The 18,570-nt window shown below is 36.4% G+C and overlaps 1 protein-coding gene across 1 annotated transcript in view; it reads right to left on the bottom strand.

The window, feature by feature from the left end:
• The window catches only part of COL19A1 (collagen, type XIX, alpha 1), a 207,236-nt gene that overhangs the window by 130,987 nt on the left and 57,679 nt on the right, over nucleotides 1-18,570 (bottom strand). Inside the window, exons 5-6 of the mRNA XM_010003471.1 lie at nucleotides 18,025-18,087; nucleotides 10,760-10,813 (exon numbers count right to left, since the gene is read on the bottom strand). Coding sequence (XP_010001773.1) covers nucleotides 10,760-10,813; nucleotides 18,025-18,087 — 117 coding nt within the window. The remainder of the gene's footprint in view (nucleotides 1-10,759; nucleotides 10,814-18,024; nucleotides 18,088-18,570) is intronic.

The following is an 18,570-nucleotide window of genomic DNA, read 5'->3' as shown; positions in this document are numbered from 1 at the left end:
GTTCAGCAGAAGTACTGCCAGTACACTGTATTCTAAAGGGTGGTCATTTCCTCTGGCAATTTCAGAACACTGGAATTATAACCCCGTCACTGCAAAGAGCCATGTATTTTTGTTAACAGTTCCTGAAGTCTCACTTTATTCCAACTCATGTATTTGATACCAGACGAGAAAAATACTCAGACTTTAAATATGAAGAAACAGGAAGGGGTAGGGAGAAGGAAAACTGGTCATAGTCCCTAGTACATCCAACTGGCTGAAGCTCTGAGAGTTCACACTAATTAAATATTATTTGTAAGAGCATCCTGAGACTCTATTTCCATTGCTAGTTTTGCCAGCAAAATTGCTATCATGGCAGTGACTAACAAATGTCACCCACAGTTATTTAAAAAAATACAAAACTAAGTGTAATTAAATAAACAGACGATCACTGAAACAATTTCTTTCCAATTTATGCAGTGTGCTGTTATGTAGCTTACAATGAAATTAAAAGGGAATAGCATTGTACACAATTTATTCTTGCCTGTTAATTTTTTGCCCCCCTTTGCTCTTCACTTGCAGCCTTGGGTGCATCCCAATCAATATTGCATGCTCCTCTGGGCAGGGAACTGCTTGTACTACACTGCTGAAGAAAGTCCCAAGACTTTCTCACGTTATGGGAAGATGCATGAGCACAAAGTGTAACAGCTATATCCCAGAAGGCTGACATTCTCCTTCCATGCATACTCTTAATGGGCATTTTCATTCTAAGAAGTGGACAGCTAAATAAACATTTCTTGAGATCTTAATGTCAATAGCTATAAATAAAATGTGCATCTTCCACATGTAGAGGTAACAACTTAGACCTATTAAATTAACTATGGATTAAATTATCCCATTTAGTGCCTTATTACAAACTAAATTGGTATCTTCATTTTTAAGGGAAAAACAGAACTGCCTTTCACAACAAAAAGAAATCAGTAAGAGGGATGTTAATTTTGAAGAAAAAGCATTAGCTGACTAGCTTCTCAGTATCTGTACAAAAAAATACAAATCTGTCTTGTGTGAGGTACTTGTTAAATACAAATAAAACACCTGTCAGCCAGCTGGGCCATGTGTGTCACTGCTGAGCCATCTGCAGAAACACACCCACGCCAGTTGCTTTACTTAGCGTGGCCTGGGAACAAGAATCCATTAGACAGAAAGTCAACAGTGGAATTAGCAGCACTTTTTCTTTTAGTGCCCTTCCACTTACTTGTTTGACTTCTTGTGTTTCTATTTTTGGGAGCCTCATGCCAGAGCAACAGGGCTGACTGCTGATTAGACAAGACTTGGCCCAACCTCAGTGTCTCATGTTGGTTTAATCGATCCAGACTTGAAACATGCAGTATGAATCTTAGGTGTTGATAAATACTGTCTAGCGGTGGGAATTCAAAAAAAGCCCATCCTTTTTTTCACTACCTATGAATGATTTTACTGTATGAATAAAAAAAATTAGGTTTTATGTCCAACGACTTGGTACCTATGAATGAAAAAATAGCAATACACACAGAATTTGGAATATAAAACTCACATCATCTAAGGGATTTTTGAGAAGTATATTAATTGATATTAAAAATTCACATCAGTGGTGGATTTATTTAAATTATTATATGACTGATGCAGCTCACTCACCGAAAAAAGGGACAAAGAAGACTAAATAGGTCACAAGACACAGCAGCAAATAGCATTATCTATAACCTCTGTTCAAAGTGTACTACATATAAATTTTCTATTGTGTGAGGCTAATATATATTTTTTTTAAATCTCATGCACTACTTGTAAAATAAGTTCTTAGGGAAAAAATACTGCAGGATATAAATTAAATAAGTAACAGAAACACAACTTAGCTCTTTTTTAAATTAACCTAATACAAATTGATAATTCACCAGGTCCTAAATCTTTATTTGTTGAAGTTCAATACCTAATTCCTCAAAAGAAAACAAACAAAACTAAGCAAAACGTGTCAGACATGCTGTACAATACTGCACTACAGTGAAAAAGTTCCTTCCTCCCTGATTATTCCATCTCCTGCAACACACTGTTGCCAGCATTTACAACATTAAGTCTTGCAATAATGAGTGTTTTTCTAAAAGATCTACTTTCTGATGAGATGTGAAGAGCTCAAAATATTATTTCAAAATCTACAGCCCTCACAACTGAAAGAGAATTTAAAAAAAAAAAAAAAAAGTCTATGTGCTACAGAAAACTCCCAGAATAAAAACAACAATAAATATAATTAAGGAACAATTGAAGAAAAATCCTCAAGCCTCCCCCCACCCTTTTCAAGTCGTAAGGTCCTGACCGAAGCTTTTCAAATGTAGCTAAGAATCCCAGAGCCAGCCAGGCTCACAGCTTGAGTATTCATGAATCTGATTAAGGAACAAAGAGCTGCATTTAACGACTGCATTATTTAACAACTGCATTATTTTTTACTTCCACATTACATAACATGCTAACAAAAGCCCGTCCTGCATGGCAACATGCCACCCTCAATTTTGCTTCCAGCAGCCCAGACCCCTATGAAATGGATGCTGACCTCTGAATTCTTTGGCCACACCTCACATCACAATAGCAGGCGCTGCAGCCCAGGCCCATGGGCTGGCCACGTTCTGCGGGTTATTACAGTTTTGTTGCAAATACCAGAGGGTATTCCCTTCCACCCCTACTCTTATCTCACCAGTGTCACTCGTCTGTGGCTTTGATGCTGAGTGATACAAACATCTAGCTATTTTGCACTTTTGTTCTACTGAGACATACTACTCTGATTTTGAGAGAAACTGCAAAAGGACAGAAGACAATGCCACTGCTTCCCTTGGATGGGTTTGCTGACAGATGAAAGCACAATATTTCTTTCTTGTCTCGAAAAAACCCTCTATGATTCTTTAACTATAAACCAAATCGCTGCTAACCAACAATAGCACCAGAATGGAATACCCAAGCAGTGTCACTGCATGCAAGGTAATTCAGTTCCCCAGAGCTTTCTATCAAGAGCTGAACTGAACTGCTGTCGTTTAGCTTCAGGAATTGAAAAAAAAAAAAAAAAGGGAGCTCAACAGTTCCTGGAGTTGTGAACTGCAAAAATCACCTAATAAGGCAAAAATAAGTCCGTGCAGCAGACAGCTCTCTGGAATCAAATTTATGATCAAAGGCTATTAAAAACACTTCCTTGTAACTCTAAGGAGAGAACGAGAGCAAGAAAGCAAGAACTATACATGCTGAAACAATGAAACAAGTGATAAAAACCCATAAAGGTCTAAGGTGTATTGGCCCAGTAAGATTTTTTAGAAAGCATATTCATGCATTAGAAAGCTATAGGGAGCTACTCTCTTCACATTTTTGAATCTCTTAAATATCAGATGTGTGCTAATGACGCACAGATATACCACTGAAAACACAAAAAGAATTTAAGAAAGCTGTATCAAATTTGTTGCTGTAGTAGACGTGTCCAACTGCTGCATCTCCAATCACCAGCAATTCCCAAACTCAAGGCTTTAACACAGCAGTGATAAAGTTTCCAACTGTAAAAACATTGTCTTTCTTTTTTGAGGGTGATCTATTTACTTCTTTGCTCATACATAAAACCTTGTTTTCTGCACTGTATTTCCTACTGAAATGTTGTTTCAGCTTTATGTTACTACAACTCACGATTCTCTTACTTTGAAAAGCTTTCTGATGCTGAATGATTTTTCCTATGTAAGTATTTATACATTTTTAATCTCTGTTGGAGACTCCAGAACTAAGCAGTAAAAGCATTTTTCAAAAGCTGCATTACTTGTACAATTTATGTCCATACTCAATCTAAAAGTGTCAAAATACAATTTATTAGTAATGACAGCAGCTGAGAAATTGGGTGGCACTGAATGAAAGACAGGCAAACTGAGTAAGATGGCTTTAAGCAGTACCTATCCAGTGCTCCACATGCATTTTTTTAAGCTTTCTCAGAGATGCTGATGAGCTACTTCGGAAATATCCTGACCCCTGTCAAGGATCTGTACAGCACATAAAATGTGGAAGGCACTGTGTCCAGAGATCTTTCAAGACAGCTGCAGGGAAAAGACTGCATTACTGTAAGCTCAACACCAGTGTCTCCTCAGATTTGTTCATTTGCATGAGTGACTGATGCTCCAGGAGCTTATGCTAAACTGGTATAATAGGCTATGGCTCTTCTGCAAAATCAAATATGCCTTGGAAAATTCTAGACAAAGTTTCCATAGTTTAGCTGGAGCAACGGGGAAAGCAGGTCAATAGTCAGAAGGATCTTCATGATAACAAGATTTGATCTGGATGTCCATTTAACAAATTACTAGTTGTAGGTTTTACAACATAAAGACCTGAAGACCTGACCCTGGATTAACTCAGTATGGAGATGGGTATTAAAAGCATCTCTGAAAGTATGTTGAAGTCACATGCTATACCAGAATGTAATTGTTTTTCAAAAATTTGTAATTTATATATATAGAGAGAGCTTCTGAATTAAATTTCTTCTTAAAAATAAAATCTTATAATGCAGCAGTTTTCAGATGCATTTTCTCAGGTACCACTAAGGAAAAGTGTAGCACTTCCCACCAGGAAATGCAAAGAAAGCTGTTCAGGAAGTGTTAACATGCCATTTTGATGCAGCATGCATACCACAAATGGTATCAATATCACAGTTTGGGAATCCTTTTACCAATCATTTCCTTACCTGTACCAAATATAAGGAGAACCCTATTTCAAAAGGGTAATCAAATTTAGCAAGAATAAAATAATCAGTGTTGGGCTCAGAGACAGTTAAAACTGAAGGCAGCACACTGATAATGGACTTGAGAACACTGAAGTTTTGCTTAGCCATGTCATACAGTTACATGAGAAAAATACCACCACAAAAAGCATGATATATTCTAGTCCTGTTATCTTATACCTCACAAAATCTCTGACTTCATGTATACACTTTGTTGGGCCATTGTCACAAGTGAACTAAAAAAGACCAATCTTTTTACAGATACCTTCTGCAAAGCCTCATGTAAACCCAATCTCATTTTCATGACTCTTGAAGTACAAATAGCACTTGTGCAGCTGGTAGAGCTCTTGAAATGTACATTCCATTTTTTTCTTTAGTCCGACTTTGAATGTGAATCTAAGTTGTGTAGTGATAAACATTATTTTTATTCACATGAGCATTTAATTCTCCTTTCACGCTGTCTAAACTGTTTATTTTACTAATACACTATGGAGGACCCATGTGCAGTAGCAAATGCACAGCATATTGCATATTTCACTACTTCTTCAGGCTTACTGTGCAAACCCATCTATTTTAAAAAGCTTACTCAATATATTTAATATTTTAGGATGTCTGTTCTTAATTTAGACTGCAAAAAATAGTACAGAAAACTACAACAGTAAAGCTAAACCATTTGAAAGTCAAATATTGGAAGATAATGGTTTCATGAGTATTTGGCAAAGTGTAATTTAAGAAACATAGATGTACCTTTACCGCCACTACGTATTGTATATCACTGATCATAAGAAAATAACTATTATGGAAGTATTGATAAAGAAGAACAGGCAAAAACATGATTTAGATTGGTAACTCTTCTGATTCTTCTAAATTCTGACTAGATTTATTTTATTTTTAAGAAAGCAGTGACCAAGAATGAAGAAAAAGTATTTTTGCTATACAAAAAAGAAAAAAGACAAATAGGGAATAGCCAAGAACTGAGCTAACTACTCACTAGAACGCATAACACACACATATTCCCCAAGAGGCTTATTATGTTGCATCAAAGTATATGCTATGGTAGCAACCTTTCCTTCAGGTGTAGGAACACTCATGCTAAACTTTGAGTAGCAGAGACTGTCTATACCTAAAATGTAATATGCCAAGACAGTTGAGAAGTTCATCCTCATTGTCAAGATATCACAGACCAGAAATACTTCCTTCCTGTGAACACAGGAGTACATTGGGATATCAGAAGTATAAGACATTTAAAAAAAATTAAATCTGGAGCTTCATCCTGATGGTATTATAGACCCAGAAGCAAAGAGAAGGAAAGAAGTTATATGGATGAGTGACACATGAAGGTCAAGAAAAAGAAAAACCTCAACAATACAGTGGCAAATCAAACCCTCCCTCTTTTTGAGTTTACAAAAGCTCAGGAAAGGAAAGGAACAGAATTAACTTCTTGTAAAGGAAAGAAAAAGAGCTGGTGGCTTGTGGGTTGGTTTGTTGTTGCTGTTTGATTTGTTGGGGTTTTTTTGTTCTTTGTTTGTTGGGGTTTTTTTGGTTGGTCGTTTTTCTGGATTGTTTGGGGTTTTTTTGGTTGGTTTGTTGTTGCTTGTTTGTTTTGGTTGGTTTGATTTGTTTTCTGGTTTGGTTCCCCCCCACCTCACCAAGAACACATTTTGAGACTGGAATATTTGATCTTCTGGTCATGGTGCAAAGTGTATACCTCCTTAAATAGTCAGATTATTTTGATTATTTAGAAGTATACTACAAAAGGAATACTCAACATGTGACCTAGTTATTGCAAAGTCTAATAGTTTCCGGGGCTGGAAGAGTGGAGAGACTAACCTTGTTCTCCTCTGGCACAAAATACATAACAGTGAAGCTGACCATCCTTATCTGTATCAATTCCCTAGTAGATGCTATGGAAAGGAAATGCACAAATACAACCTTTATGCAAGCAATAAGACACTCTAACTGCAGTGAAGAAGAAGCCCAAAGGTCTCACCAACAAGAGAGTCCTCTCAGCATTTCAGTATGACAGGAACACTAGGAAAATACTTCAACTTGTTCTGCAGGAATACTTTCCAGTAATGTATCAACATTGCTCAGATTACACCAGTGGTGTGACCCTGCACACAGCAGTGATGAATGAAGACCATTCTTCATGGCAGAGCAATCAGTTTTTGTCATAATGAGGTCAGTCTAACTGCCACATCAGGGTTGTTGAACTTGTGCAGCCTGATTTGCAGCAGATAGGCGACTGTCATCCTACACCTTAGAGAACTCTAGTCACCTCAGACCTCCACTTCAGGGACAGATTTCATTTCAGCATGCTTATTCTCAGGCCATACAGCCAGCACTCTGGCCACAATCCAGTTATATTGAATGGCTTCAGAAGAGTATCCAGAGAAAATTTCACTTGCTAATCGCCAAAGTAGGCTAATACACTGCTTTCTTTAACATGTGTTTCTTCCGTCCTCACAGACTTTGCTGAACACCCTCAAGCCAGCATAGGCATAAGGCCTCAGAGGAATAACAGTGAGTTTGCTTTACCACAACATTCCAGTTCTTCCTGTGTCATGATTTGATAGATATCTTGGATAATTGTCCCCAGAAGGTTGAGCTACAAATAAGCCCTGACTGCAGGAAAGGGATCATGGCAATGTATTCCATATCATGGAACCACAGAATACCTCGAGTTGGAAGGGACCCATAATGATCATTAAGTCTCCCTCCCTGCTCCTCACAGGACTACCTAAAACTAAACCATACAACTAAGAGTGTCATCCAGATGCTTCTTGAACTCTGACCACCTCACTGGGAACCCTGTTCCAGTGATCAATTACCCTTTCAGTGAAGAATATTTTCTTAATGTACAATCTGAACTTCCCCTGAATTCTGGTACTCTACAAATGAAACAACTTTTCTTCTAAGGGAGGACAATTGCCTCTCTTTTAGAACTACAAACTAACACTAGCATAGAACACTCTCCTCTTATATTTTTAAGCTCTTGACGAGAGCTTAAACTGAGAGACGGAGAATGTTAACACCATTCAAAGCATGAGAAAAATACAGTGATTCAACCTTCAGGAAGGACCTAATAACTTCACAAAGCACTGTACTACGCACAGACATGAAAACTCAGGATAGTAGAAGCTTGGTAGCTGGATCTCAGTTTTTTCATCTAGCTGTTCATGTTCAAAACACTTTGTTTGCTTTTTCTTCTTTTAAAACAGTTTTTGATTTTGCTAGTTTCAGATTCTGTGGTAGTTAATTTTGATATACAACAACAGCATGGCTTTTATGTAGTCTGGATTAGAAGAATTATAATGTTGAGGAAAAGCAAGGTCTTGATCTTAAATACGATCTCACTGTTGAGCCTTACATAAACTAACAGGAGCTTTGGGATTTGGCTTGAGAGAGAATCTGCAAGGCGCTAAGCAAAAAAAAACCCAAACAGTGTTAACCATGGAAACTGTAATAATAACTTGTACTGGAAAAGCAATGTAGGGTAATTTTAAATAAAGATAACATCAGAGAAGGAGCTACAGAAAGAGCCAAGGGAAAACACAGCTTCATTCGAGATCAATCTCATTCAATTTACAACATTTTACAATAGCTCTTTCCATTAATTCACATCTGGGAGCACAGTAAAGTAAAAACTGTCTAGCTGGATCAAATAAAATGTTTCTCTAGTCAAGTATATGACTACAACTGTGGCAGCAACAGATGCCTACAGACAAATAAACAGGGCAACCATAGAGACTTCTCCAGTGTGTTTCCCAGATTTCAGTGTCTTGGACCTCAAAAACTTAGAGAAAAGCAGCAGTGTCTATGCCAGACACCTCCATGGATTTTCAATCCATCAACTTTCTAGGCATTTTTCAGACAATTTAAATCCTGTGGTAGAGCTTTCCATCTGTAACCACAGAGTATGAATAATGACCTGTTGCTGTCCCTTTTGAACTTGCTACCAGATAGGTTTGATAGTCTAGTTCTCACAATGAAACAAATGGCTAAATAAATAATTAAGCCCCTATCAATTTTTTTTCTGGTTCACTCATGATTTTACAGATCACAGAATATGACATATTCCTCTCAATTTTGCCTTTTTTCAAATCTAACTCTACATTGTCACATCTCAATAGGAAGATACCCAATGCTCCTGATCACTCTTGACGCCTCTTCTGAACATTATCCATTAATATTAGATATATTTTGAGATGTGGCAGCCAAAACTGTATACAGCATTACAAGATCCAGCACATTATAGTTTCATTGATAAGTGACTTTAAGATACTTTTCCTTCATACCCTATTGTTCTCCTAAATATTCCTAAATGTCATTTCTTTATTTGACTAGTACTTGACAGCAAATGGGTGTTTTAATTGATGTGTAATGCCAGGATCACTTTAATGAACACTAGTAGCTAGTCTGACATGAAACACATAGTTTGGTTTAATTTTCCTCTTCATCTGCATCTCTTTACTATGACTTTGCCAGAGTTTTACACGGCACTTCATGATACAGTCCCTCAATGCTGCAAAAGCCTTTGAACATCTTTGCAGTCTGCTCTCCATTTTTCTATCATACATAACTTAGCATCAGCAGAAAATATTGTTATTTTAACTCATCTCTTTGGTGAGATACATCTCCCTCCCATTATTAACAGAACCACAATTTCAGATAGAAACAGTTAAGAAAAATGAAAGATAAGTTTCATGTTTCTATATGCTGTTAATTAGATCTTAACCCTGACAGTGGAATGAAAATATAGTTATTTCAGTGTTTAAGCATCTTGACAATTACTGAATTAACCAAACCCCTTGCCATTACTAAAATGTTGCATACATGTGGAAGCAGCATGTCAGCCAATAAATCACAATAGTGAAATTCTTGATATTTGAAAAGCAGCAACAGCTGCTTTTAAAAGGCATATTTGTTTATGGTAGGGGAAAGATATGCTGTTAATTAGATCTTAACCCTGACAGTGGAATGAAAATATAGTTATTTCAGTGTTTAAGCATCTTGACAATTACTGAATTAACCAAACCCCTTGCCATTACTAAAATGTTGCATACATGTGGAAGCAGCATGTCAGCCAATAAATCACAATAGTGAAATTCTTGATATTTGAAAAGCAGCAACAGCTGCTTTTAAAAGGCATATTTGTTTATGGTAGGGAAAGAACAGAAACCTGAAGTACTGATGAAAAAGGATCTAAATTGACAGGATTGAGGGATAAGGACTCAAATCATAATGCTAAAGACACCAGCGAAAGGAAAATAAATTTAAAAAAAAACAAAAACAGTTAAGTGCACTAACACATTTATCTGGAGAGTTTAATTAATTTGTATATTAACTGCCTTTCATGTATATGCAGAAATTCCACTATTTCTTTCAACTGGTACTGTGGAACAAAAAAAGCTGCAAGAGACCAAATTATTAGAAAGTCCAGCAACACAGTTTTCCTCAGTGTTATGAGAGGGCTGTCTTCTATACTGAATATACTGGATTTTAGACTAGTGGACTTTCTCTAATACAGGTACCTTGCTCTTAACTATGTAAACCTGTACAACTGCCTTAATTCACACACTAACTTCCCAAAATGAAGTGAAACTTATCCTCTTGAATACCCAAGTAGACTGACATGCTTTCTTAGCCACAGCTATTTATTTCCAAGTCTTCACTTAGAGGTCAGTGGTGTTCATCTCAAAGCTTTATCAAGTGGCCTGTTAAGACCATAACAGCTCTTGCCTAGGCTTGCAACCCACAAGCTGCACAGAGGAACAAGTGGCTTCCTTTGGCTCTGCGCAGCCCCCTTTCTAGAAAAAACAAATGCAAACAAGTGCAACTGCAGAGAATACGACTGGGCTGAGAGGTTTTTTCAGTGTTACAAAAACTTGGCAGTGCACATAAAGAGAAGTTCATGTGTTTGTTCTATCCTCCCAATAATTGTACATAATTACAGACAAGCCACTGGCATAATGAACACTTCCCAGGAGTCAAATTATGTGTCAATAAACAGGAACATACCTTTTCGCCAGGAAGACCAGCAACACCATCATGTCCTTTTGCACCCATTTCACCCTACAAAACAAATTATTCTGTTAGAAGTTTTAAAGACTTCTGAGGCTAACAGCTACTCAGGTCACTTCTGAGTCAACAAAAAAAAACTTTCTACCCTGTTTTTGTCATGCTTAGTAATGTAAACACCAGGGAAGAGGTAATGATAAAATGTAACTATAAAATCAGACAAAGTAAATATATTTTAAACCACCTTTAATGTGAACTAAGACCCTCATCTGACAAAGACATGGACATGTCCATAGAAAGCAGGTATCCTGATTTTAAGGGAATTAATTCACTGCAACAGCAGAATGAAGCCAAGTGTATCAACTTTCACTGTGTTGTGTTGTACACTGAGAAAGCTCAACATGTAATATCAATTTCTTTGGTCTAAAATTCATGTACCCACAATATTTTAAAAATACATTATTTAAACTCAGTTTCTCTCACCCTCTCTGTTTTATCCCCTCAGGGAAACCCTGTCCTCCATTTAAATTTTTTTCACAACTATTCACAGAAACCATAATAAAATAACTGCATGTGTGCAGCCTCGCTCAAAACTCCTTTGTTAATAACAGGTGAGCAAAACAAATCAATCAAAATTATTGACTCATGGGTGCAGAGCAGCATTCCAGCCATAAGTTTAAACCACTGCTCAGAAACAATGATGTTCTGGAGGAGCGTATGAACCATTTCCTATGTCTTATTCATCTAGATAATAGAACGGTCCTCTGTTAGCTCCATCCCAAAAGTAGACTAAAATCCTATGCATGTGAATAGTATGAACCCACTGGCATTAAGAGAGATGAAGAAGGAGGACTAGCCTCTGGTTACCTTATCTAATCACTCACAGAGTGACTCTCTTATCTATGCACGCTCTGTTCCCTTATGCCATCTGCCAGTATTTTAATAGACCAGAACCACATTCAGCAGTGTATTTTTATATACTGCATAGTCTAAAATTACACAGGCTGCTACATGCCAGGAAGCCTTTAGCATACACAACTTCCCAGCCATTTAACCAAGGTATGTTTACACTTCTGCTCCACTAACCCCAGACAGACTTCCCACCTTGAAGACAGTTATTTTCTACTGCAAATTAGATTATGAAATCATGCTTCTCTCTTGTAATTGTGATTTTAATAACCACAGCATGAAAGATTCTACTTTTCCATGCTTTTATTCAGTGACTTTAATAATTAGATACTGTGTGTTGTACAGCCTATAATATTATTCACACAAGCATCATAACATAATAAAAAGGAAAAAAAACAATGGGCACACACATTTTTAAAAGGGGTTTTGCCTATTTTCAATATTTTTTTTGCATAATTGGCATTTTCCTTTGCTTCTGCAGAGCTCAAAGTTCTTTGTAAAAGCAAACAAGCATTCTCTTCTCTTTCTTATGTAGCAGATGCCAAAAGTATACAATGAGAAGAAAAAACAGGGTTCCTGACCATCAAGTCTACATGTACCTCAACTCTTTTATAACTTAACAAGAGTATTCTAACTTCCAACACACACTGCAATTTAGCTTTTTAAGGTTATGTAACTAAATTAGTAAGAATTATAATAAAAATCAGCATTTGCTTAGAGTTACCAATGCAAACAGAAATATATGCTGCTAGAAGAACAATCTCATAAACTGCAGAATGCTGGCATTTATAGGTTACAAGGTATATTCAGCGTAACAAGATCCCAAGGTAAGTAATGTGAGCCTCAAGCCTGCTGTTAGGATTTTCTACTAAGGGTATCAGCGAAAATACTTCGTAACTGAGCACAACATACTTATTGAAAAAATATTTAAGCCATAGCACTTTTTTTCATAAGATGATCTCTTGCAAACAATAGGAAGGCCACTATTTTTCACAATGCTTCACAATGCAAAACTTCTAAGCCCACAGGCTGGAAATTCAGCAGGCTGAAATTAAAATGAAAAATGCTTCTTTCAACTTTCTATAAAAATAGAGAGATGGCAGACAGCAAACATGTGCCTTTCCAATGATAGCAATGAACCTTCTTTCTCAAGTGGAAACAGTTTTGTACATCTGAGACCACCTGCAGTACTACATTTGTATTTTTTTAACATTAATGATTCAGAGAGTTGCAAAAGCACTTGACCTTTACCTCTTTGCACCATGCTGCCTTTATTTGATACACCTGTTGCAGAACTAGAAATGATCTGCTAGTAGCAGACACAAAACACAGTAGCTTGATTCATATATCACACGTTACTATTGAAGACTTGTGTAGAGACGGATAGCCTAAAACTAAATGTGGTGATTGAGAGAATGCAAAGTGGTAATTGAATTTATCAAATTATAGTCCTTTCTCATATATCCCTGAAAAACTTTCTTTTAGGATTTTTATTTAAACATATTATCTTGTCTCTTAAATTGCATATTTATTTAAAATATCTTTACATTGTGACATGGAGTGGGTTTAACTTGATACATTAATATTTAATCTAAAAAACAAAGTCTACAAGGAATTTTTATAGAAAATGTTCTCTGCAGGATTCTGTACTAACCAGGTACAACTGATGATTTTAATACTAAAATAAAGCGAGTGCACTCAATAGAAAGACTGACATTGCCTAGAGCAAACACTGCTAGAGTTCTACATTACAACATTGCCCTTGTCTAGAATGGGGAAATATTAATTCAGACAAAATGAGTAAGCTGTCAAAATACTCCTTAACCAAAATCAGCTTTGGTTTTTCAGGATATGATTAAATAAATTATCTTTCTCCATTTTAATCTCTGTGTAATTATGTATGCCAATAGCATCAGAAATGTCCAGGTAAGAGAAATGTGAATTATTATCAACAATAAATACCAGCACACTCTGAACTGAGTTGTTCCCAACAGACAAGGTACTGACAGGGTTTCCAAAAGTGATAAAGTGGAAAGTGAAAGATGAAATGTACAGATTGCATCCTTCATACTAGATCTGTCATACGTATGATTAATGTCACAGGCTGCCCCTGTTAAAAAATGATCTAAGCTAAAATTTAGAAATTAGACATACAGACAGGTGAACCGTTATTATTCTAAAATGGTGACAGAAGTATTTAGACCTGAGGAAAAATACTCAAACAACTCATTAACAACTGCTAGTTGATCAATACAACAAATTCAGAAAATCTGCTAAGGGTCAGAAAGAAAACTCATCCCAAAGGCAGCATAACGCCAGGGTTTCACTGGCACTGGGGAAGAAGCAAGGAGTACATAGCCCAGGAAGTCTTATCCCTCTCATTTCCAATGGAAGCCTTCACGCTGCTGCAGTGCAGGGGCTTAGCCACAGCCTGAGCTGGGTGTTGCTGAGAAGTGGAGTGTCTTCTTACACTCATTATAAAATTTTAGTCTACTAAGTACACTGGCAACTCCTGACTATGCCATCACTAACAGCCACTGGTATTTTGCCCAGGAATTTTTTTTTTCTTTTTTTCCATGCATTCCAGCTTCTAGGCCCCTATCTGAGCCTATAATAATCTCTGCAACAAAAATCAGATCCCAAGAAAACCAGTCTCAAGGCTGCATAACACAATAGATATGCCTTAGGTGGAATCAAGTCTACCTGGGTTATAAGAGAAATAACAGAGGAGGAAAGGAAGACCAGCGAGGAAAATAGGCAGAAAGAAGAGCAGATACCTCATTTGTTCTCCATGAGCTCTTATTTTATTCTATTACAAATATTTCCTAGTGCAACAATATACTTTATGAAGCTATTTCTAGCAATCCTCAAATTGGGTCTTAAAAGTCTTATTCCTTAAATAAAATTGAAATTAATGAAGCTCACTTGAATAGCAATACATTTCTCCATGGTGTGCATCAACAGCCACTTTGATGTTTGAAAGCACTCTGCCTCTGGCTTTTTGCTCCCCACTATACTTACAGCATTAAACAATGACCTATTAATACAGCTTGGAATGGGTTATTAATATATCAAAAGAAGTAATTATTTTGGGATTTCAATTTAAAATCTTTTATGGGCACTAAGTTTACTTGAAATAAATTAAAATAAGAAAGATATCATAAAATTACATTTATTTTTTTTTAGCCTCTGTCCTGCCCAAGTCAAACAATGACACTCTTTGATAAATTATTTTTTTATACTCAGTATATACATAACCATTTCAATTACTGAGATCCATATTCTTTCTGAAGAATTTCTATATTTTAAGGACAAAACAGGACCTTCATACTGTGATCAAAAGATGTGCTAACAACGAACATGTTTGTAAGAGTCTGAGTAGCTATATATAATGCTCAAGCAGTAGAAACTGCTTCTGAAACAGAAAATATGGTTAATATCTCACACAGCTCAGCAGAAGAGGAAACCTAGCTCTATAGAATGTATATAGAAATGTGTTAAATCACAGGAGAGTTCCACCTGACTTGTGACCACTTGAAACATGTGAAATATACTGTGCTGAGAATCAAGATACCATGAAAGTAACCAAGGATATTATTCAGGCATAATCTAAATTATACACCTCACTGCTGCTGCCTCTCAGTTTTCATTCAACATGAAAAAGCTATCAGGTAGTCTAAAAAGTTTGTTGCCAGGGCAGACATCACTGAGGAGCAAAGAAATTTGGTCCTGGTGACTTTCTGAGTCTTAATTATTCAGACGTTAAAGAAGAAGAGGCTGGCCTCCACTGCAGAAGCTGGATCACCCAGTGAATTAAATCCTGGAAAGCAAGCATCCCTGATCCAGACTTGCACAGGAAACAAATGGAACAGGGACTACTACACTTGGGACAGTTTCTTCTACACAGTAAGGCGTAGATGTTATCAAACTGAACAGTCTGGTTGTTCAGTAGGGGAGAGAGACCTGAAATTGAGCAGCTTCTCTGCCCCAATAACACCTTCTCAAAGCCAACAGAGAAAATATTTTCATTGTTGAATAAGATTTGTCCTTATAATGCCTTGTCACAAACCCATAATGGAAGGCCAGGAATATAAATAGGAAGGTCATTCACACAAATGGAATAATTTTGATCAGTGATGCTCCTTCACATTCAGATGGGCAGCTTGTCAGAGATGCATCAATATTTGCATTAATTCTTGTTCCAGAGAAAATATGGCACTTCAGTAATTTGGGCCCACAATACACTCTGAACCTGTTCAGAGTTACTAAGATGAGCCAAGAGTACAGGACTGCCAAGAGTACTGTAAAGTGTACAGGAATGAAGTTGGAAAGATGTTAATTCAATTCAAAATGCCTAAAAATGGCTTATCAGGTATAATTCTTTGTACTTTTGATAGCTTAGATATTCCTGAACAGGCGAAACAGAGTCTGATCTTAGGAAACAAGCATGTTAGACTGAAGTGCAATTTGGGGAGTCTCAAATATAGCCTAATACCAATTTGTGTATGTAGAGACTTTCTTACCAGTCTCATAGCAACAAAAATACATGAAAATTCAGTCATACATATAATTATGGTGGACTGTAAATTGGAATGACACAATGTAAAATAAAAGGAGAAGCAATGCTGTGTTGAACAAGAGATGACATTAACAAGTACAGAAATTTCCCAGGAAAGAGGTAGAAAACCTAGCATTAATTTATTTTCATTTGTTTGCTGCCATGGCAAGGATGTTTAAATATAGTTAATTCAATGCTAATAATAACATTTAAAAGCAAAATAATAAGGAGCTGAGCACAAGCAAAGTAGGAAATATAAGTGGAAGAATGAAGCATCAGACAACGTAGAGATATACTCTTTGTTTTGTGACTGGCCAGTGAAGTTACTCTCCTTTACATAATCTGGAAATAAATCATGTATCCTGCTTGTCTGGAATTATCTGGGATCTTGCTGCCTCTCCATCTCTGATTATTGTAGCAAGGCCATCATAGAGAGCAAGTGTTATGGAAAACTTGCACAAATGCAGAGACAAAGAAAAAATGATAGTAAAGACTGAGAGAACATAAAGTTTAAGTCCATCATGGTAGACACTACTAAAGGCAGTATTTGTTTGCTCGCAAAAATCAACAGTGAGACTACCCTTTTAATCACAGGAGTTACGTGTCCTCTACCCACAAACAAATACAAAAATCTCTGAAAACCCCCAAAGCTAGGAAGTAGGAAGTACTGGTGAATTATAATTAATCACAAATGTCAATAAAAAAAACCAAAAAACCTTTAGGCTAAACTGCTGGATGAACCTAATCCTTCTCAGGCTCTAAATATTCAGTGAAGAATCAAAGTTGCTGATGATGAATGATCAAATTTGCACTTAGAGGGAGTAGGCCACTGAAAAAAAAATAATGTATTTGTATAGATCTTGAAAGATTTATTTTTTCATGAATCTCAAGCTTAACAATTTTCAGTTTGACATCACAGAAGATGCCCTCTAAAACAAACATTCTGGACTTCTGTCATTACCAACATTGCCAGACATGGCCTCATGCAAATTGCTGTCAGTGATGCACAGAAGCTGGAATAGTCCATTGACTGTTGGATTTTTTTAAAATCAATGCAGTGAAGGTCTGTTTGTAGAATGAACAGAACAGAACTAGAGGTGATAAAGGGCATGACATGCTTTACTCAGAGGTACTATGTTTAACCTGCTAAATATTGCTGTTTGGCTGTGAGATGGAATGGTAAAACAAAAATAAGACTTCTGAGTCTCCTTTCTCATCTTAGTAGCACTAAGAGTATAAATTGGTCAAGTCAGGTGCACAAAAGCAGCTTCCCAAATAAATGCTAAGAAACTCCCTATGTTGGTAACTTAGGCTAACTCTTACATAAATAATTATTCTATATACTCAGATCAAAGATTAGCAAAAACAATACATTTAGAAACTTCCAGTAATCCCTCTAGTTTCAGCTGGGCTATGGAAACAAACATGCTTGAACTTCTTTCTCCACCTAGGAAAATTATAAAGCTAGTATCAGAACTGAAATATATATTTGAAGGAAGGAGTTGCAAAGCAAAGACACTCGCAAGGAATTAACTTAATTTCAACCAAATGTGTAGATAAACTCTCTCAGAACTCTGCTCCCAAGCAGATACACTGTGCTCCAGGGAGTTGAGGGGACTCCAAAGCGAGAAAGCTGCCTGGCAGGAGGCCCATGTGCAGAACCAGAGACTGAAGGATAAAGGATTTAAACTGTGTACAGGGAGATTCCTTTAAGGAACAACAAAATTAATGAAGTTTCTATTTAAGAAGAATAAGCCAACATAAAATTTTGGAAGACAGAATTCAACTGATATTTTACCTTTTCACCTTTATTGCCTTTTTGGCCTGGCAAACCAGCTACTCCTGGTAATCCTGCTTCTCCCTGGGTTTAAAAGAAATAAAAAAATCAACAGAGAAGCAGATCTAAAATATGTATTTGATTTGGTTTCCTTGTCTGTATCACCTAAAGCCTAACATAGCAAATGACTCAGAACACCCAAGAGAAGGATTTAAAAAAAAAAAACAACAAGACTCTTACATAGAAAATAATTTATTTTCAAGTAAAATTATTTACACTAAATGTAATGCCTAAATATAATTCTCATTTTTACTATGATATTTTTTTTCTGGTGTGTATTCAAACAACTAAAGCTTACAGACCTCTGCAACTCTACCTTTAAAATAAATAAATCTAAAAAATACTGTTTCTTTACTGGGAAATACAATGTAAGTACATTACAAGACTAAAAACCACTAAGATATTTTTCAAAACCCCCAAAAAATCAATCAACCAAACTTTTTTTTTTTTTTTTAATACCTAGCAGGATTGAGCAGCTTGGTGCACTAAAAAGCAATAGGAAAACCT

Source organism: Chaetura pelagica, unplaced genomic scaffold (genome assembly GCF_000747805.2).
Source record: "Chaetura pelagica isolate M959 unplaced genomic scaffold, ChaPel_1.0 scaffold150, whole genome shotgun sequence".
NCBI classification, from domain to species: Eukaryota; Metazoa; Chordata; class Aves; order Apodiformes; family Apodidae; genus Chaetura; species Chaetura pelagica.
This window is presented reverse-complemented; position numbering and strand designations above follow the sequence as displayed.